The 21,074-nt window shown below is 45.5% G+C and overlaps 1 protein-coding gene across 2 annotated transcripts; it reads left to right on the top strand.

Moving 5' to 3' along the window:
• The first annotated feature begins 2,214 nt into the window (after positions 1-2,214).
• On the top strand, positions 2,215-20,305 carry TMCO1 (transmembrane and coiled-coil domains 1). Of its 2 annotated transcripts, none has more exons than XM_052665541.1 (7): positions 2,215-2,356; positions 4,167-4,244; positions 7,951-8,010; positions 11,004-11,050; positions 11,623-11,690; positions 14,802-14,946; positions 19,963-20,305. In XM_052665541.1, exons 1-7 carry the CDS (start codon positions 2,287-2,289, stop codon positions 20,059-20,061), a joined length of 567 nt encoding a protein of 188 aa, XP_052521501.1. In that variant the 5' UTR covers positions 2,215-2,286; the 3' UTR covers positions 20,062-20,305. The 2 variants fall into 2 exon arrangements, with proteins under 2 accessions (XP_052521501.1, XP_052521502.1); XM_052665542.1 differs by lacking the exon at positions 19,963-20,305 and adding an exon at positions 15,701-18,820.
• Positions 20,306-21,074: the final 769 nt, after the last annotated feature.

Here is a 21,074-nt window from a genome sequence, read left to right as displayed (position 1 = left end):
GCTGAGATTCCTCCCCATCCTGCTCGCAGATGTGAAGTTTGTAGCTTCTTCCACTTCACTACAACACTGTGGAGATGTTTGCCAGATGGGATGCCAGCCCTCACCGCAAGGATGAGAAGGAGATCTCCAGGGAAGGTGCAGCCCTCTGTCCCTGCTCCCGATTCTCCCTGCGCAGAGCGCAGCCTGTCGCTTGGAAGCATGGCACTGTGTGGCAGTGCCAGGGCAGGAAGTGCTAAATGTGGATGGAAGCTTCCTGCGAGGACAAATTCCAGTGGGTTCCCATGGCTCCATGCCAATTTCCAAGCACCCATTGCGAGCACGCTTCCCGCACATCACCAAGAGCTGTTCCAAGCTCATCATTCCTACCCCCAGATCGATGCACATGTACCAGAATGGCAAAGCCCCTTTGGTGTGCAGTTACCTCCATGTTACTGGGTTCTCCTCCCTCACTGCTGCCAGCCTCTCTCTTGCCCTTTTTTGGGGACAGATCAGAATCTCTACTGTGCTGAGGGCATTTCAGACCACGGGTGCTCTGCAGGATGCCTATTGTGGCATCGCATCATCATTCCCCTTGTGGCAGGGTGCACTTGTAGAAGGTAAAATAAGTAAAAAACTTGTGATGGGGTGCAAGTGGGTGATATTGAAGGCTCCAATATACAGAACAAAAAGAGGACATGCAAAAATCAGATTAAGGTTCTTCAGAAATAGGTTAGAGCAGTAAAGTAGAAGTGAATCAGATCCAAGTCTCAGTTAACTTCACAGCAGCTTTTATAGGAAAGCACCCGAGAAGATTACATTGCTCTTCCTGAGCAGTGCCAGTCAGTGACAGCCTGCAAAACTATCCAATCTTCTGTTTGGTTTCAGCTTGGAGACTTCAGTACACAAAGTCTGTTTGTGTCTTCTTCCAGCATGGATATGAGGGTTACCTGCAGAAACGCCACCTCTGCTGCATCCAGAATGTTTATAGGTTGGATGGGCCCTTAGCTTGTACATCCAGAGCCATGTATTAGGAAAACATTTTTCATTTGCTTACATCCCAGGCTCGTTAGATGAAATCAAACTTCTCCCAGCTCCTCATCTGTCCTTCACCCACATATTAGTGTCACTCACGGTGCTCTGATGGGTCTCACTGAGCAGGAAGCTGTAGTGACACCAGAGCCACCACAGACACCTGCACACGTGTGGCTTTAGTGTCGCTTTGCTTGTAGATGTCATCAGGCTGCAGAGAGTTTGTTTGCTGCCCGATCTCACATCCTTCATTTATCACTTTGTTGCTTCCACTGAACTACCACTTTGCCACTATCTTTCTGGGAAGTATTTAACTTGTGGGCAATGGCAGAGCTTTTTACCTCCCTTATTTTATATTTCACTTCATGCACGTAACCCCACGGGGCACTGATTACTGCTGGCAAACCCAGTGTTACACAAGGAGACACGGACCTGCCGCTCCCTACTTCCTTGTCAGCTTTCCAGGTCTCCTCATCCTAGCATAGCCTGTGGATTTGGTCTCCTTCTGTCACTACAAGTGTAGCCCCAATAAAAGTCAGTTAGCCTGCTGGATCCTTACCATCACTTCTCCATCCGGTTAGTGGTCCGAGCCTCATCCCACCTGCAAATACTGCACACAGGCTCTGAAATGCAAGGCTCCATCAGCAGATACTGCACACAGGCTCTGAAATGCAAGGCTCCATCTGCAGACACTGCACATAGGCTCTGAAATGCAAGGCTCCATCTGCAGACACTGCACACAGGCTCTGAAATGCAAGGCTCCATCTGCAGACACTGCACACAGGCACTGAAATGCAAGGCCTGCTTCCTTTCTCCCAGCCCTGTGGCTCCAGCACTTGGGATTCAAGGTGCACAAAGGCCATCCCAACAATGAGCCGACAACAGATTATTGGGAAGTATTATATTATGTTATATATACTTTATTCTGCCACAGACTGGCAGAACTCCAGAGCCCGCAGCAGACAACCAGACCAACTCCACTCCCCAGCACCACAACGCTGCGGCAATGCCCACTCCTCTATCCCAACAGCCAGGGGTGGGGCCCCGCCCACATTGACAGCCGGCTCCTCCATTCAGAGAAGGGCCTGCTCTCGCTTTCCCCGCCCCTTCACTTCCTGCCGCCCTTCTCCCAACGCCGAGCTGATTGGCTAGCGTCAGCAAGCCGGAAGTGCGGGGCTTACACTTTCGCTTCCGGCCGTTGCTAGGCGACGCGGTCTTCAGTAGCTTCCGGGTAACAGGGCCTGCTTCCGGGAGCGCGGCGGTGGGGCCGGTGGCACCATGAGCACCATGTTCGCCGATACCCTTCTCATCGTATTCATTTCCGTCTGTACCGCGCTGTTGGCTGAGGGTGAGTGCTGTCCAGCACCGGACGCGCTGCGGTGAGGCCTACCTCGGCTGGGCCCTGCGCAGGAGTAGGCCGCGGAGCCGGGCCTGGCCTGCTGGTGCCGTTCAGGATGGACTGGGGGTGGTTGTCAGGGAGCTGCCTGCCCTTCCCCCTGACTCTGAGCGTGGGGAGGGAGGAAGGATTGGCAGAATGGGGTTTGTTTGGAGGAGATGTGGAGGAAGGGAAAGCAGAAGAGGGACGGGTGAAAGAGGGATCGCTTAGTCAGAGCCACTCAGGACTGGTGATGGTACAGGTGGGCTTTGGGACTCCAGGGGGTGGCGGTGGGTAACACCTGAATAAAACTGGCAGTGCATAGTGGAGGGAATGGGCCTTTTATTTTAGAAGGAAGGAGATAATAACAAATTTCAGTCTGTTGCTCTAAATAAAGAGGATATTGGTGTCTTGCAGTTGGACTTGATGGTCTCAAAGGTCTTTTCTAACCTGAGTGATTATATGGTTCTTTTTTGTAGCTGTTATGAAACAGATACAAAGAAATCGACTGAACTTGCAATGAGGAAGACCTAAGTCTGCATTTGGGGTTGTTAAATGTCAGGGTGAAAAAACAGGCACAGATTGTTAAGGTCTGGTTGAATGAATGCTTTTTGAGGCATTCCAAATCAGATGCTGCTCCCTTTCCCTGGGACTGAGCTATACTCCTGTATGGGAACTGCTGAGTCACGGCCTGAACCTCTGATCGCTCACCTGAGGCAAGCAATGAGTCAGCCAGGGGAGCACAGGTGAAGGCAATTTACCTGTGCTGCTGGAAGGAGGTGGAGCCTGGTTGCACCTCTTCTAGACCTATTTAAGAGCTGACTACCAGGGGGGAAGGATCTCTTCTAGAGGTCGTCTCTACTGGTGTTTTGTGGGTGAGCCCAAGATAAGGGTAAGCCTTCTATTTATTCTTTTTTGTTATCATAGTCTATTTTGCCTAACTCTCTTGTTTATTTTCTTATTATAACATCCTAATATTCTTTGATTATTTTCTTATTATAACATCCTAATATTCTTTGATTATACAACTCCAAAATCATAGAATCACAGAATCACCAAGGTTGGAAAAGAACTTCAAGATCACCCAGTCCAACCATCCACCTGCCACCAACAGTACTCACTAAACCACATCCCTCAGCACAAAATCCAAACATTCCTTGAACACCTCCAGGGTGGCTGACTCCACCACCTCCCTGTGCAGCCCATTCCAGTGCCTGACCACTCTTTCAAAAAAGTAGTATTTCCTAACGTCCAGCCTAAATCTCTTCGTGTCCTAGGGCTTCAAAACCTTATTTCTGGGGAAATTCAGAAGGGAATTCCGTGCTGAATATGGCATTTGCTTTCCAGGAGTCCTGTATTGCGTTGGGCTCAGCTGGTGTTCACCTCATTGTCTTTTTCAGGAGAGAGCAATGTGACTTTCTAAAGTGTCCATATGGCTCCTTTCTCTGCAGCTGGTGATCCCAGGGACTCAGTAGCACAGCACTGTTGTCAAACCAAAGCCCCTCCTCCACCTTCTTCCCCCCCCCCCCCCCCAAAAAAAAAGGGGGACCAAGAGCCTTACGTAAGAGCTCAGTTTAAGCAGTTCAGAAACCTCTGAACACTCAGCGCTTGTGGCATGACTGGTTTGATCATGATTTGTGGTATTATATTTGTTGTATTTGTTGTATTATAAGGTGGTTTTGTAGACACAATGTATTTTCTGCGCATACGTTTGCAAACTCGTATCTTAATTTATCACAAGAGATCTTTACTTACTCAGATACGTGCTGGTTATTTGCTTCAGGTATAACCTGGGTGCTGGTATACCGAACAGACAAATACAAGAGATTAAAGGCTGAAGTGGAAAAACAGAGCAAAAAATGTAAGTATTTTTCAGATATTAGAGAGAATGCTGTTCTTCTTGTAGCTTGCTTTGGCAAATGTAAAAATGAACAGAGTTTGTGCTCTGAGATATTTCTGCAGCATTTTCTTCTAAGGGAGAGAAAGGATCTGAATTTTACAGGTGTAGTGGAAATGCTAAGTCACAGCCTGGAGCAGTGATTGAACACCTGGTGGGAAGGCAGGGCCAAGCCAGGGGAGCTCAGGTGTGCGCAGTGAACCTGAGTGATGGAAGGGCTGGAGCCAGGATCCACCCCTTCCCAGCCCTCATTTAAGGGTTGGCAGTGGAGGTGGGGGCATCTTTTGCTGGAGATCCCTGCCTAGCTGAGGTAAGCAGCTCTTCTTCGTTTTTGCATCTGTGGCTGCTGCGTTTGGCCTTTGCTGTAGACAAAGACTTTGCCACCCTGCTATTATCATTCCATTATAGCATTACAATAAATTACCTAAACTGGTATGGAAAGGGCTTATCTCTGTTCTTAATTTTTGTCTTTTTGTGAATTGAGACTGGTAGAAAGGCTTCAATTTTATGCCATCCACTCTGCTTTTCTTGGAAGATGGGAGGGAGATCAGTACTGGAGTCAGCTTCTGAGCATGAGTGGCTTGTGTGTATATATTTGTATTCCTTTAGATCTCCGAAGTTAATTCAGGGATGTAGTTTCTGTTTTTCAAGGAGGATGAAGGATTTGAGATATGTAGTAAGAATAGTTTGAAAGAATACCCTGAGAGGTAAAGCATAATACCTAAAAAGTGATGATTAAGCATGGGAAATGGGTAAGGATAGAGTTATGATAGAAGAATCCAAGCTGTCAGCTGATACGAAAATATACTGTTATAAACTGGAAACAAAAATAAAACTGGATAGAAGAAAACTGTCCCAGGTAACTTCAAGAGGTCTGGGAAGGATTAGACAAGGTTTGATTAGAGAAGAGTTGGAGAAGGGAGCAGAGAGCGAGCAGTCAGAAGATACGTGTCAGATGTTAAAGTAAGAAGTTGAGAAGGTATGTTTGTGTATGGAGTGTTTCAATGGACCTGTCTGTATCAGACACCAAGGAGCAGAGGAGAAATGGAGCTACGTGTTCAAACTCAATTGTGTATTCTCTGTGCAGCTTCCAGCAGTAAGAGACTGCGTGGTGAGGTGGGGGTGAACCTGAGCTGTTGTTAACCTTCACATTTTTTTCACCATGATATCAGTGCTTCTGGAAAGCAAGAGAAAATATTGTTATTAAACTATGTTCTTTCCAGTCTAGCCTTCCTATGGGCAAGATGAGCTGGAAAGTGAAAGTTAGTCATCCTTGTGTCTCGGCTCCTAAATGTAGGGGCTTTTGTCATTTTGGCAGTGTCAGTTGGGGATTGCATCTGTGCCCACCCCACTCCAATCCTGTTTGGCTGATAAAGATGAGTTGGGCAGAATTAGCCACAGAAGGCAAGTTTTAGAAGTAATTGAAACCCGGCTGAAAACTGAAGAGTAGAACACAAAGGCTGTTAGCTTGGCTTAATCTCTGCAGTATAATGATTTCTGTAAGGTTTTAGTGCAGTTTTTTAATAGCTGTCCTGATATCGAGGTTATAATCTGTGAAGGGAAAGTTCATGCATCTCAGTTAGTTTCCACTCTCCTTGTTTGATGCTCCCTCTATTCTCCTAAATCACCAGCCACCCTCCCCCCTAAAAAAGAACAGCATAATGAGGAGTTACTAACATTTAAGGCTTGATCTGTTTTCCTCCTGTGCTGAGGACAGCTGGCTGACCTGATGGCTTACAGGCAATTTGTAGAGCTCTTGAGCCACACCTTTCAACTGTTGTCCAACACATCTGAAACAGGAAAAAACACATGAGAGATCTTTAAGTTCTCCTGTGGGAGTACTAGCAATCCTAACAGTTTGCCAAAACAAATGGGCTGAGTAGTTTGCTTAAGCAGCACTATTACTTGTAATCCTTAGTTTCATCTCTTCCAATTCTCTTGTTTCTGTTGAGAGACACGGCATTATTGGAGACTGATGAAGAAATGATAGCAGGTGTCCTGGGATAAATGTAGCAGTAAATTTGCAGTAAGTGTTTCTGGTCTGCAGGGTATGGATGGAAGTGTTATCCGTATTCCTGCAGACAGCCTTGTGAGGCTGCCTGACAGTTATTTGTCCTGTGCGAGCCATAAGGGAAGGTAGGCTGTAGGGCCCGTCAGGGCTGACGTGAGGTCCAATAGCACTACTTGGAGCAAAGCTGGGATCTGGAGATGCCCCTTGGTTACAGCTGAAAAGAGCAGATAGCCCTGAAAAGCCAGTGTTTGCCAGACTGGGATTATGTAGGCTAGGGTTGGGTTGGGCTGATTGGGGTATCCCAGCAGGAGCAAGATGCTCTTTGTGAGCACAGATGTATGGTTGTCTGGCACCTCTCTCCAAGCATTCCCTCTGAACAGGCTTGCCTGGCTTGTGCCCTTCTATCTTGCTCATTCCAGATGTGCTTATTCTTTGGAAAAGCAGCTGTCTTACAACAGATGTTGTAGATGCTATGTGACACCTTGTTTAGGCTAGTGTGGATTTCCTGGCAGTTGTATGTGGCTGAATTGCAGATTACAAGCACTTCAGAAGCCAGCACAGCACACCTTTTTATAACTTGGAAGGCTGTTTTCATTTTACCTGAGCTTTAAAATCCACACTAGAGTATGTCTGTGGTGTCCCTGTTCATTGCAGGGGAGTTGGACCAGGTGGCCCTCAGTAGTCCCTCCCAGCTCTAAGGATTCTATGATTAAACATCCGTGCTGAGCTGGTACTGATGTGAGAGCAGAGTTCTGGTGCTCAGCTCTTTAAAGCTGATTGTGTGAGTTTACAGGAGTCAAGTCTGCTTGGTGGAAAATACAGTAGACATATGTATTTAGGGTAAGAAAGGACTGTTGTGTGCTTTATCATCCTCACTTCTAGTGCTCTTGTGGTAGGTCTTACCTCAAGACCAGTCTCTTTTTGGAAAAGCTGCTCTGGCTGTTTCCAGAAGAGCACTTTCAGATGAGCAGCACACTCTCTATATTAGAAGTTTGCTATGCTGCTCTTATGTTAGGTTTGTTCTTTTTTTAATGCAGTGTTGGTTGTTTGGATTTGTTTGGTGAGCGTCTGACTTGGGGTTTTATTAACTGTGAGCTTCGGCTCTTGCTTTAGAGGACTGGAACTGCTTCAGTACTAATTGAAAAGGAATGGGGATGCTCTGGCTGACTGCTTGGATGGCGTTTCCCCTGAGAATTACACCCCTTCTTCACAGGCAGGCAGAGAACACAAGCTTTCCTGTGTTCTGCTTCCCACTGCAGATAATCGGGTGCAGAGCTTGCCACAAAGCTCTTTTCATTAGACTTGCTGAATCAAAAGTACTGTCTACTACTAATGACAAATCAGCAGTGGTCATTTGAGCTAAAATTGTCCTCGGGCTGCTTGGTTAACAATGTGTTCTCAACAGAGTTTAAAATTGACTCTTTGAAACATTCCTATATCTCATCCAAGCTTTGGGAAAGATTTTTGGATTTTCAATGTTCAGTTTGCATCTGGTCAGCCTGGAGTGGTTAATAACTTGTTAGTTCTGAACGTGTTCATAGTTATAACTTCCTTTTGTGCCTTTGTTGTCTAAAGGGAATAAAATTGTTTTCTTGTGTGGAAGGAGGGGGGTCAGTGTCTGTGCACAAGTGATGGAATATCTTTCTTTGCATTTTGCAGTGGAAAAGAAGAAAGAAACGATAACCGAATCAGCAGGCCGACAGCAGAAAAAGAAAATAGGTAAGGTTAGGAGGGGAGTGCAGTGCCCTAGGAACATGGAGAAAGTGACCTTCCCTCCTTTTGAAGCACTACTGGAGCTGGTTCTTAGCATGGCAGCCAGCTCGTGAACCACGATGCCTTCTTCCTCCAGAGCAGGAGGCAGATGTCCTCTGGGTGGTTCCAACGAAATTTGGAGGAGTGCAGCCTCACCAAGAGGTGATCAACAGTCGTGGATGTGACTTATTAATTTCAGTTGCCAGAGTTCTTTGCTGCAGTGTGCTGACAGCCTGTGGGAGCTCTGACTGCGATTTTTAGGTCTTTCATTTTTGAGCACTTCAGAGCTGAAGATATTTGTGAGTTGACTCTGTGCTTACATTTATTTAAAATTTGATAAACCAGTATCTAGAATTGAGCAATGTGATCTTTTTTCCCGTTCTGTTTTTCATTGTCAATACAGTTTTACTTGTTAAAGTAACTCTTTAAACAGTGGATTGTGCAAGAATAACGTGGTAGATGTTTAATGTGTCTGAGATTCAGAAGGTTCTCTTATCTTCAGGTCTCTAAAGTAAAATGTACAGTAAAGCCTGGTTAAATTATTGCAGAAATCATAGCAAGAACACTTCTGAGAGCTCCTGGGAGTTGGTTTCCTTGTTCCTCTGTAACACTAGGTAGCTGAATTGCTCATTTGATCTGTTCAAAGCTCCAGAGTAATTATAAACACATCTTCAAACAGTTCTTCCTAGGTATGAAACCTGTTATTACTACACTTCTGAAAGGAGAGGAGCCCAAATTCTCCCTCTGTTCTTCCTATTTCTAGCTTTTAGTCTTAAGTAACCCATATATGGGATAAATAAAATGACTGGATGAGGCAATTTTGATTTTAGGTAGCTGTTGTTACTTATGGTCACTTCTCAACATGTCAGTGACTTTGCAGGGTGCTATCCAAGCTGTGTTTCTAGCAGAGAATATTTTACTTGTGCTTGGACTAAACTAACAAACAGTAGAATCTGAGGAATCAGGTGCTGCACTGTTTTGTTTTCTTTTTTCAATATGCTGAAATAATCTTGTTTTGCAAATGAAAACAAAGCACAAAGGGATTAAGAACAAAACTTAGGAAGTGACCACTGATTTTGTTTGCTGTGTTGCTTGCTGGCCAAGCTTAAGATACTGAGTGTTGGGTTGGTTGGGTTTTGTTTTGCAAGTGCTGCATAAGTCGTTTGCTTTCGGGCAAAGCTGCATTCTTAGTGTTTCTGAAAAATCAGGCCTACATGCCCATCTGGGCACCCAGAAAATGACTCATAGCCATTGAAAACTGATGTCAGTGGCTGAGTTATGCAGATTGTAGCGTTGCTGTGACAGTCAGATGACTTCTGCTGGGGTTACTTTGAGTTCTAAAATTCCAGATAATAAAAAAAAACAAGAGGTGCCTTCTCAAGATAGTCACAGCTGTGGTGCAGGCCTGCCTCAGTTGTTGTTTGTCTTGTGCACAGGGCAAGGCAGGAGGTGTGTGTACAACCTTGCCTGGTCCCATAACAGATGAATCATGCGCGTGTGCACGGAGGGAGGACGAAAGTTGCATGGCCAAGCTTAATTTGGTGTTTCCTACTTAACAATTTCTATTAATTGTAGAGAGAGCTGATTTTACTCATAGTGTCTAAATCACTTTTTATGTTTCTGGAGCAGCACACTTCCAATACCACAATGTAGCTTCTGCCACTTCAACTGGAAGAGTGTGTTGGCTCATTTGTAACTTTGCGCTGGCTTTGTGCACCTAGAAAAAGAGACTGGCGTTCCCAGTAGTCCACATAAACCAGTGCTGGCAGATAAGGTTTTTTGTTGTGTCCTCATGGTTCCTGTTCCAATGAGCAGAATTTGAAGAGCTGGTACTGCAAGATGCTCCTCGTTAACCCAGTCTTTTTCCTCTTTATTCTTACCTGCTGTGTAGCAAGCTACTTAAATGCTGTTGATGTATGCCTTGGGTGGCTATAAACCATTTCTATAGAGTGGTAGGACACCTGGAGCATATTTGTTTTGAATCTGTAGAAATAAGAAACAGGTCAGGCACGGTGGGGATCTGGGCTGTGTTCTTCATTGCTGTGTAACCTTTAGTCCATCTATTTAGATGGTTAGTTATGTAGGTGAGGGGAAAAAACAAGTATTTGTGCCAAATGTGATTCCTGAAGATCTGGCCTAGTTGCTGATGTGTCTGAAAACAAAACTCTCCACCTAGGTCAGGAAACAGGTGTGTGGAAAGTTCCTGCCTTCGGGAATGGTTTGCAGTTATAAGCAATAGAAAACAGCAAGGATGATTGTAAGAAATTGGGTAGGGGTATTTCTCTTGCTTTGTGACCACACTGATTGCAAATCTCTATGTTTATCAGCTTTTATTCAGGGCTTGAAAGATAACCCTCTGAGTTTCTGTGTTGTGGGCTCCTTGTACTGAAACTTCAGCAGAGATCTGCTGGACAATTTGCCTGTCAAAGAGCCCTTGATAGTGGCTCTGCATCCCCCTTTCTTTCTGCTTTCACATTATTCTTCATCCACATCCTTACTGCAGTTTCAAAGCCCTGGGTGCACCTCTGGATCCTCAATCTGACACCTCCAAAATAAAATCCTTGTTTATGTGGTGTGCCTGCAGCAGTGAGCACAGCTTGCAGAAGCGTGCTTTGTAGGCACTCTCTTTGTTTTCTGGCAGTGTTGCTCATGCTGCTGTGTTAGTGGATTGAGCTGGCAAATGTGACATTCTGTGCGTTTCTTCTAGAAGTGCTGAGTGTATGATTCTTCTAGTTTGCTCCTCTTTTGTGTCTGCTTTGCTGTGTGTTGTTGGGATGGAGAAGCAATTGGCTATGAGTGATTTTTCCACTTCATACTGTTTGGGATGGAAAGCTGGAGTTGATTTGGGGTGTGTTACTTGTTTGGAGAGCTAGGAAGGTTAAGTCTTCCTGGAAATGAAAATGTTCATGTTTCTAGCTTGGTGTAACTGATGATAGCTGTTGTTGTTTTCGTCCTTCTAGAGAGACAAGAGGAGAAACTGAAGAATAACAACAGAGACTTGTCAATGGTAAGAAAACTAGAGCCAGTTCCCACCTGCTGGAGATTTCACTCAGTAGTTTTCCAACAAAGTCTTCGTTCATTTGGCAGCTCTAGCAGCTCTTCCTCCTCACAGTTCTTTCTGGATTACTTCTGGTATGTCCAGATTTTAGTTTGAACTCTCCAGCAGTTACCACCTCACCTTATCCCCCTCCTTAGCCCCCTTTGTTTTTATAAGTTTCCATGATGTAGAACTTAGTTGTCTGACTTCCTCTTGCAAGTTGTTTTTTTAGAATGAACTCATACTGGTTGTGTAGGCTTACCTATGAAAGCCAACAAGACAATTTCTAAGCAATTTTTGTTCCTTTTTCCTCTCTGGAGTTGCTCTTCACAACAGTATTCCGCACTGTGGCTTTGTGCCTGGTTGTTGACTGGACTTGAATTTGAGTCACTCCCTTTGCAGTCTGTCTAGCCTTGTGTCATCATTTTCCTTCTAGATTCCAGTGATGCTGTACAAGGCCTGCTCTTGAGGCTGTGAGCCCTAACCTCTCACTGTAGTCCTGTTGTCTGTTGTTTGATTACCTCCGACCTTTCAACTTACAGGTTCGGATGAAATCCATGTTTGCCATTGGCTTCTGCTTCACTGCCTTGATGGGGATGTTTAACTCTATGTAAGTATCAGCTTTTTGTATCTTTCTTAAATGTTCATGTTGAATCTCTGTATATACTCTTCTAGGATTTTATCCAAGAACCATAACTAATCTGTAAAATGGATGAATATATCACATGAATTATGTGGTCTGGTCACAGCATGTGGTCACTCTATTCTCAACAGTGGATACTGCAAGCTGGGTGCTGTTAAATTGAATAAAATGAATGCAAACTGAACACAGCTTATGATCCTTTCTGTTTGGGAACATCTTGACCATGGTAAGTTTGGTAGATGCCAGGCATCTAGCCATGGTCTTCAGCTTATTTGGCTCTGCTATAGTGTGACTAAAGAACACTTGAAAACAAAACTGGGTCAGCTCTCCTGCCCTTAGAAATGAGCTGTAATTGCAGAGTTTGCCGTTGCCCTACTTAAGGTGATCAGAGTCAAGATATTAACAGGTCCAGGCATGGTCTCCAATCTTCTTTTGATTTTAAAAAAGCGACCTGGAGTTGGTCTAGTCAAAATCTGAAACAAAAAAAGTCTGGTTTGCATGGTTATGGAAAGCTTTCCTTCAGAGATGCAAAACTGAAGGACTGCTTGGCTTTGAGAACTTGGTTTGGTCTTGAAATGTGACAGCTAATCTTTGTTAGCTGTTAAATCTGAAGATAATGTGGTCAGTATGACTTTGAGGAGCCTGTTCAGTATCTAGGCAGCATACTTACTCTGCTGATGGGTGTTTACATTCTTGGGGTGGCAGTCCTTAGGGTACAGTCAATTGTTATTTTACTGCAGGACTGTGGGTGGATAATTGCAAGCAGGGAGTAACAGAACTGCCACTGTGTGGACTCTATTTATTCAGCTTAGTCTGACTGCAGCATCTAGCATTCTCTGGAATGCTGTGAAACTGAGCAGGGGAGCGTGGCACTAAAGTGCTTTAAAGTCTGAGTACTGTCTTGATTTGCTGTTGATTCACTTACCTGGGCTACCAAATGGATGTGTATTCCTTCTGCTCTGAGGGTTGCTGTCCATGGGCTCACGTGATGCTTCCAGGCACGTCTTGCCTTAAGCTGCCCCTTTCTTCTGAGACTGTCCTGGGAGCCAACACAGGAGCAGCTTGAGCTCTCCAGAGAGTGTTTGAATTGAAATAGCATTGTTGCTGAGCATAGGAGTTCTGATGCCACTGAATTACAATCTGGACTCTTGCCTGTCTTGCTTTTGGGGCAGATAGATTTTTTTTTTTTTTTTTTTTTAGTTGATTTTATTTTGCTTTTGGTCTCAGTGTGGGGTAGCTTAGTGCATTTGTATCTGAGAGATGGCTTTGCTGGCTTTTACCTGCACTTTCTCATGCTTGCAGAATGGTTTGAGGAAACTGGTTCCCACTCATGCATGTGCATTCTCTTGGCATGGTGTAAAGACTAGCTGTGTGGCTCAAGAGGATGCTTCAGTGATGTGAATGCAGGATGCTTTTAGGCTCCTTCTGAGAAGCTGCTGTTGCCAGCTCATTCACTGAGGCACTGTGGGTGTGGTGTGAAGAGGAAGAAAAGGATGGCTGACACCTGCAATGACCGTAGCCCAATTTGCTTGATTTCCTGTTCTTGAATGAGTTTGTTGCTCTGGGGGACAAAAGAAGCAGGAGTTGGGTGGAAGCAGTGTGGTGTTGCCACCCTTTGGACAAGTGCTGTTTGGACACTGCTGCGCTGTAGCTGGGCACCTTGCCTTTGCCAAGTCAGCCAAGCCAAAATGGACGGGATGGTGATGATTGCCTCTGTTTTGTGGCATTACTAATGGAGCAGCAGGGTAGGGCATGCAGGAAGGATTTGTTGCAGGCTGGTTTAAACCCAGAGAATGAAGTGCTGTGTGAAGATGAACAGTTGTGTGGCTTAAAAGATACTTTAGGGCTGGGAGTTCTGTTAGCAGCAGGGCCCTCCAAGCAGATGGGCTTTCTCTGGGGAGAGAATTTAGCTTCTGTGTGTCTCAATTTTCTCTTGTCAGAAGCTTCTTAATGCAATCAATTCCCTGCCTTGCTCTGAGCCGTGCATTTCAGTACCTCTTCATGCTAATTGTAAAAGCCTGCTGGAGGAAACAGCAGGTACCTGAGGGTGCTGCTGCTGGAGTACTTGTCATTCTCACAGCAGGAATAACGCAGAATTTGAAACCACTGGGGGATGTTACTGGGAGATAAGCATCCGTTCCCAGTTCTTCTGCCAAACTGCCTGTGAGATGTAAACAAAGTTGGCATGTGTTTGAGCTGTAGCTGTGTGAATGCATCTCCACAGGAAGGAAAGCTCGTTTAGGATCTCTTGAAACAAGAAACACCTGTTAGAAAATCAGCACACGCAGAGAAAATAACATCCAAATATGCACATGCCGATGAGGCATCATACGCACTTCACTTCAAAAGACTGGGACGGCTGTCTGGGCTGGGAGAAATCTTTGCAAACAGGCCAGAATTCACACTCAGCCTGATGCCCTGGAATGTGGAGCTGGAGGAGTTCCAGGAGCAGAACAGGCTGCTTGGAATAGGGGGGTATCTTCCTGCCTCTACTGCCTTTGCAGAGATAACACAGAGAAGGCTGTTGGTGTTAAGTGTGCTTTTGATGGGTATTACGTGCATCTTGTGCTGAGAATTATAGCTGTTCCAGGGAAGAAACAGATGTCTTCACTTACTCTGCTTAATAATGCTCTTTTGCTTAAGGCAGAGTCGATCTTCTTGCGGTACCTGCAGTACAGCAGCGTGGTTGTCATCCATCTTATTGAAGAATCCAGTCAGCACTGAAATAAAATGCACCAGTAAGCTGCAAAACACCAGCCGAGTTCTTATGAATCACCAGCTAGTCCAGTTGATCACTTGTGTGTCACTGTGATGTGCTTCGACCATGACAAAACAGCTATTGAGGGAAGCCCAATTACCTTTCGGATGATTGAGTGTGAGGGGGCTTTTTAAAAGGGATGTTTCAGCCTCTGACAGAACGCAGAAGGATGGGCTGGAGAAAGCAGCATGGATTTTCAGCCTTCCATGTTCTTGTCTGCTTTGGTGGCCTGCAAGCAATGTTTGCTTGTTCTTTCTGTAGCCAAGTGGTTTATGTTCCCCAGATGTGATCCAGTGCTCTTCTTTTATTCTCTTTTTCAGATTCGATGGCCGGGTGGTGGCAAAGCTTCCTTTTATCCCCCTCTCATACATCCAGGGCCTGTCCCACCGCAACCTTCTGGGTGAGGATTACACTGACTGCTCCTTCATCTTCCTCTACATCCTCTGCACAATGTCTATCAGGCAGGTGAGTACATTGCTGTCTCCACCATGTGTGGAGCAGGGAACGCACACACAGTGCAGTCTCTCCATAATTACACCAGAACACTAAGACAGGAGTAGCAGAAATGGCTGTAATTCCTGTGCGTGTCCCTAATTCACTTTGTTTATTAATATACTGAGAGACTGTTTCCATCAGAAGCCAGTACAAGTACCACTTCTTGCCCATTAGTTATGACCTTCATAGTAATAGGAGGACAGAGAAGTACAGTATCTTCAGAGGAAAATTCCTTGGTGGCTTGAGGTTTGTAAAGGTTAAATCAGTTCACAGACTTGCCAAAAATAGGTGAAAAGTTAAAGGTTTGTTTTTTCTTTTTCCTTTTTACGCTGGCCACCTGATATCCCCCTCTCCCCCCCTTTTTTTTTTTATTTTTTTTTTTCAGTCTTAAGAACTTTACCTTCAGCACTGATTCTCTTGCAGTGTTAGGGACGTGACTCAGAAGAGGGGTTTGGTGAACCAAGAGTAGGCCATATAGGTTCCCAGTAAAGCAGTTTAGTTGCATCTTCTGGAAAGAGAAGTGTCAGTAAGGATAAGAGGAAGTGTATGTTCAGGACCAGGCTCTGTTGACCAGCTAGGTGACTGGCTTGTTGTTCAGCAGCAGCATTGTGTTGAGATGAGGATGAAGACTAATCCTGCTTAACAGACAGAATGGCTGGTGAGGACGACAAAGGAGACCTCCTTGATGCAACCAGAGATTTTTGCCACTTTTTTTTTTTTCCAGTGTCCTGGGGATAAATCAGTTCTGGAGTTTGGATGAATGCTGGTGGAAGTAGCTGTGCAAATAATCAGCTCTTTTGTACTTGTTTCCTTTTTCTTTGACTTGCTTCCTGAATTCTTGCTGCTCTTCTCCTTGGCCAGCTTATTGCTTTTCCTCAGTGAGTGTCAAGGGATATAGATTCAAGAGATAGGCAGAGGGAAGTGACAAGTGCCACTGCTGTCAGAAGTTTGAGTGAGCTCGGTGAAGCATCTGGATAAAGTTCCTTTAGTCAGAAATTAAATTCAGTATTGTCTCCGTATTGAGTGTGTGTGTGTTGAAATGGATCTGTGCCTGGTCTCGTGTAAAAGCAAATAATGAATTATAAGATAATTGCAGGTTGAGAGGGTCATCTGGAAGTCATTGGGTTCACCCTTCACTCCCTGCCCCTCCTCAGAGCAGGGCCAGCTTCCAAGTCCAAGTACCAAAGGCCAGGAGTTTCCTCATGTTTTCTGCAGGACAAATCTTGTTTGACTTCCCACCAATTCAAACAGTGTATACTGCTTGGAAAGAAGTTGGACCTTTTGAGCACTTTGAGTCATCTTTGTGGTCTGTTCCTTTGGGCAATCTTATGTGGTGCTCTTCTGTTACCTTTAATGTTGAAAAGTCCCTTCTTTCCAGTGCTGCAGACTATTACTGGAACTGAAGACAGCATCTCTAAGAATTGTTTTGCACCTATTGAGTTGACTGGGGAGCTGTCTTGCAGAAAAATCCCCTGTGGATTTTTTTTGTCCAAGAATAGAATTTGTGTGATTTGTTTTAGTCCTGGGCATTTCCTGCTGTTGCCTGTTATGGAATGAGTAGACATCATAAACTAAGCAGTTGACCACTGTGGTTCTGGGGAGAAATGTCAAACTGTAGCGGAGAAATTCTGATAGCAAATTACCTCCAGTGGGAGAGTTTGCGCTGATGGTCCAGTGAGGATGGAAGTTACTTTGTTGCTTTCAAGGAAAGCGTTTTTGCTCTGGAGCATTGGATTGCAGCGTTTGTACTGCTGTCTTTATCTACGTGACTGTGATTAACTGTACCTGCAATTCTTCATCGTTAGGCAGCTCCAAGTTTCTTCTTCCTTGCTGTATGGAGGGATGGGCAGAGACCAGCTGTGTTACTTTCTGCAAAAGCTAGGAACTAAAGCTGTGATTCCTGGCATCCTGTGATTGGTTTTATTACTATTTAGAGGTACTTAGATGATAACAGCATGAGGAAGAGGACTTTGGCTGTGAGAAGCCAAGGGAGAGGGGAAGAAAGCAATTAAGGACACTCCTAATGGTGCCAAAGATTTGTTCCTGGTGCTGCGACTATAGAGGTGAAAGCTTCATGACCTGTTGTTGTTTCACTGTGTGCAAAAGGGAAAATTTCACTGGGCTGCCTTCTAAACAGCTGTTGGTCCAAGGGAGGAGAAATGATGTGTTTGATTTAATGCCACCAACGCGAGGAGGATCAGGCTGCAAAAAAGCATAAGGGAACTATACGTCCCTCAACCTTCTCCTAAATCCTAGAACTGACTGCAAGGGATCGAGATAGTGAAGGCAGCCATCCTGGTGGAGCTCCAGAGCAGAGGAGCTTCTGTGCATGTGAAAGACCAGAGATCCTGAGGGAAATGCAGGGGAGTGTGTGAGGGTGGGGAGGCTAGGTGGCTGTTGATTAAACTCCCCTGAATGGGATGAGCAGCAACAGGCAGGCTATTCATGTGGTTCTCAGGCATGAGCTCTTTAGACACTGACTGGGAAGCTTGCTGCCTGTGACCTGGCCAGCATCTCCCAAAATAGTTTACTTGCGGTGAGTAACTTCCTTTGCGCTGTTCCCAGCTCTCCCTGGCACGTAAATCCTGTCCCCCAGTTCCTCCTGCTTTCCTGTTTGGAGAGAAGAGGGTTGCTGGGAGAGGCGTTCCAAGGGTCCTTGAGCTGTTGGGTTTCAGCTGGGAAAGTCTGCTGCCGGACTGGGCGTGAGGCACAGTGTCAGGGTTACATCCTCTGTCCCCTCTCCTGTTTCTGAACTCCCGGCCTTCACCTGTGCTACGTGTGAAGGAGGCTGTGCTGCTCTTCCTCAGGCGTTTGCTGGTCTTCACTTCCTTTTCACACGTGCTTGAGCCATAGATGAGGCCTCTTCTCTCTGAAATGTGTTCCCAGAGGGAGAGGGAGCCAGCGATTATCTTTTCTGCCCCAAGTGCACTTTCCCATATGGCCTCATCTTCCCAGCCACGCGCTGATGTGTTGGAGGCCCCTTCTGGATTTCAAGATGACTGCGAGAAGAATGAGAGCTACATCTGCTTTTATCTGAGGAGCATTTATCAAAGCTCAGATGAAGAAGTTGGATCCTTATGATTTACTTTCTTCCTGTCGTGCTCCTGAAGGTGCTGGCCTTGTCTGTGTAGGAAACAGACTCTGCAGGCTTCCTTGTGCAGCGTGGTGCATAGCAGCCAGGACAGATTTCTGCTGGACCTTGCCCCAGCCCTGGTGTAGACATCAGGACTTCTGTCCAGCAGATCTCACTTTGTGGCTAATGCAGAAGCACAAATGAGACTCCTATGGTAGGATAATCGTGCAGGGTGGCTGTGTACTTGAATCCATGTACGGACAAGTTGTCTCTCCTCCTCAGAACTATTCAAGCAAATGGAGTAATTTTAGCACCACAGTTCTCTGTCCTGATACTAAGAGCAGGGTGGGAATGAGAGAGGCAGGCAGTTGATCCCACTGATGCTTGCTAGGGTCTCATTCTGTTCCATGCATGAGCCACTACAAAGCTGACAGGATTTGGGTCTTTCCTGCTTCTGACTCTGCACCACCCTCTGGTGTTACTGAATCTGTCTGTTAGCTGCTCTTGCTTTGCTCCCTCTGTCTGTCTCTTGACTGAAAGCTCCGGGAAGGTGAATTGCACAAAGGAGTTTCCCACAGTGAACTGCTCTCCTTTACTGAATGTCAACCAGTGTATAATGTAGGCCTTGGACTTAACTGTGTTAGGTGCTGCTGAAGATATTCACAGGAAACCATGCAGATGGCTGAACTGTCTTCACTTTCACGTTTACAGGTGCCAGCTGAAACCTTCCTTTCTTCACCCTAGATGACCCCTTTGAGCTACTCTGAAATTAAGCAGTCTTTTTCTTTAGTTAGTTTTCTTCTTCCATTATCAAAAATGTTTAAGAACTCAATTTGCCTTGCTGTCTGACTTGTCCTGACAGTTATTTGGGAGAAGACGCTCAGGTTTGAAGAGAGCCCTTCTTCCTCCTTTTGTTGTCTGGATAGCCAGGAGTCAGCTGATGACAGCAGCAGGCTGCAGTCTTCTTCTTTCCCTTGCACCAGATATCCCTGTTTTGTCAGCACTGCATGAGTAGCATCTTGAGCTGTAGCTAGACAGCAAAGGATGAAACCAATAGAACTGGTAACTCTGTAGTTGCAACGTTGCAATGTGTCACAAAGAAGGCAGAAAAACATTGAACTACTAGAATATTTTGTTGTGAGGTGTGTAGCTAGTGCCTGACTCTGATACTTATTGCTTTCCTTGTTGCTTTCTACTAAAACACCTTGCTCGAACACAAAAAAGCAGAGGAAGTAATTTCAGTAGTCATTTTCTTGGTTTTGCTACATGTGCTTGTTACAGTGAGTTTCCTCCAGTCCTCTGTTCTTGTCTGCATTGCTAGCGTGCATATTAATTCTGTGCTTACGTGTCTGGCTTGAATTTGGAAGTGCTTTTGTTGCCACCTTGCTGACCCAAATCCAAACTGCACTATGCAGGAGCCTTCATCGCTGGTCTGCAGGTGCTGGTGGTGCCTGAGAAACGCCTTCTAGAACTTGTGCAAACATATCTGCCTTCCTTCTGCCTACAAGCTGATGTTAGCCCCTGCTCCTGCGTCCGTGCGGCTAGATTGCATCTATTTGACTGATAAAACCAATCTGTGATCCAAATCGTTCACAGTGCATCTGCTGGCTGTGTAGCTGGAGGTAGAAAAGAGCCCTCTGCCAAAATGCAGGTTTAGTCACACAGCTTTAGTTGAGGTAGAAGAAGGAGACCCAGTGCTAAGTGTAGCCATTCAGGATGACTGTTTGCCTCCTTGCTGATGTATAGGAGCAGATCTCTGTTCTATGTTAGACTGATAAGACTCTGTGGGTGACAGTGTGAACCTTTGAAGCTGCTGAGGAGGTTGCACCTGTAAGCAGAGCTGGCATTTCTTCCTCGTTAGCGTCTGCCTTGTTGCGGCCTGGCGCTGATGTGCCCTTCTGTTCTTTTTGCAGAACATCCAGAAGATGCTCGGCCTTGCTCCTTCCCGGGCTGCTACCAAGCAAGCAGGGGGCTTCCTTGGCCCCCCACCTCAGGCGGGGAAGTTCTCCTAAAGCACAATTATGGCCTTTGCTGCAGGTCTGCCAGCCGCACAAGACTGCCTTTGGGAGGTAAAACAATGGGTTTCTACACCAGGCTTCCTGTGGCCGAAACCAGCCTATGCAGTATTTACCAGTCTTGGAAACATCTTGCGTTCGAAGTATTCCAACAGCAGTTGCCTGCTCATCAAATCAAGAAAGTTCTCAGAAGATAACTTGACCTTTTGTTTCTGAAAAATAAATGGCTCGGGCATGTTGATTTAGATGTCTGTTAATTGTGATGTAGGACAAGCAGAACTACTTTGTAGCACAGTTGATTTAGTTTAGGGCGTGGAAATAAACTCAGATATCAAGAATGAGATTTGCAGAATAGCTCAGAAAACTTGCAACAGTTGTGCTGTGAGGTGTCCCTTGTTTTAGATGTGCTGGTTATGCTCCTCTGTAGCAGGGAGCTGGGCGAGTAGGTGTGCTTGGTTCTCCTTTTGCCAAATTTCCAGTGTTGAGGGTGAGATTTTTCTTTAATTGGCTCAGGCTGCTCTTCAAGGCTGCGAGTATTGCTGGATGTACTGCCTGCCTGTGTCTTCCTGGCAACACTTGGTGCTACAGAGGTTAGAGGCAATATATGACTTCTGTTAAAGTTGCTTGCTTAGGCAGAATCTGCTGAATTGCAGAGATAGACCTGGCCTTCAACTTAACAAGTAAACTGCTGAATTATATTGATGCTGTCCACTGAACTTTTTTATTGCCTGAGGGCTTAGAGCAGCAGAATCTGTATTCACGCCACTGAGCTTGCTGCTCATCAGTCTATTTTGCAGTATGAATCTGAAAGCCCCCAGCCTCCTTCTTAGCCCACTGAGTTCCCAGTGCTTTCTACTTTGCCACATCATTACCTGGCTCAGTTCTGTTGGTCAGGCTGTCTTTACAAGGATGAATAAATTTTGCTACTGTGCTCAAGTCAGGCTGAAAGTGTTTCTGAAGTGTACAGTAGCCATAGGCATTGTGGCCTTGGTGCTTTTGTGACCAGAAAC

The sequence above is a fragment of the Tympanuchus pallidicinctus genome, unplaced genomic scaffold (assembly GCF_026119805.1).
Source record: "Tympanuchus pallidicinctus isolate F22 unplaced genomic scaffold, pur_lepc_1.0 scaffold7, whole genome shotgun sequence".
In the NCBI taxonomy this organism is placed as follows: Eukaryota; Metazoa; Chordata; class Aves; order Galliformes; family Phasianidae; genus Tympanuchus; species Tympanuchus pallidicinctus.
The sequence above is the reverse complement of the archived record's forward strand: the minus strand, read 5'-3'. Positions and strand labels throughout refer to the sequence as shown.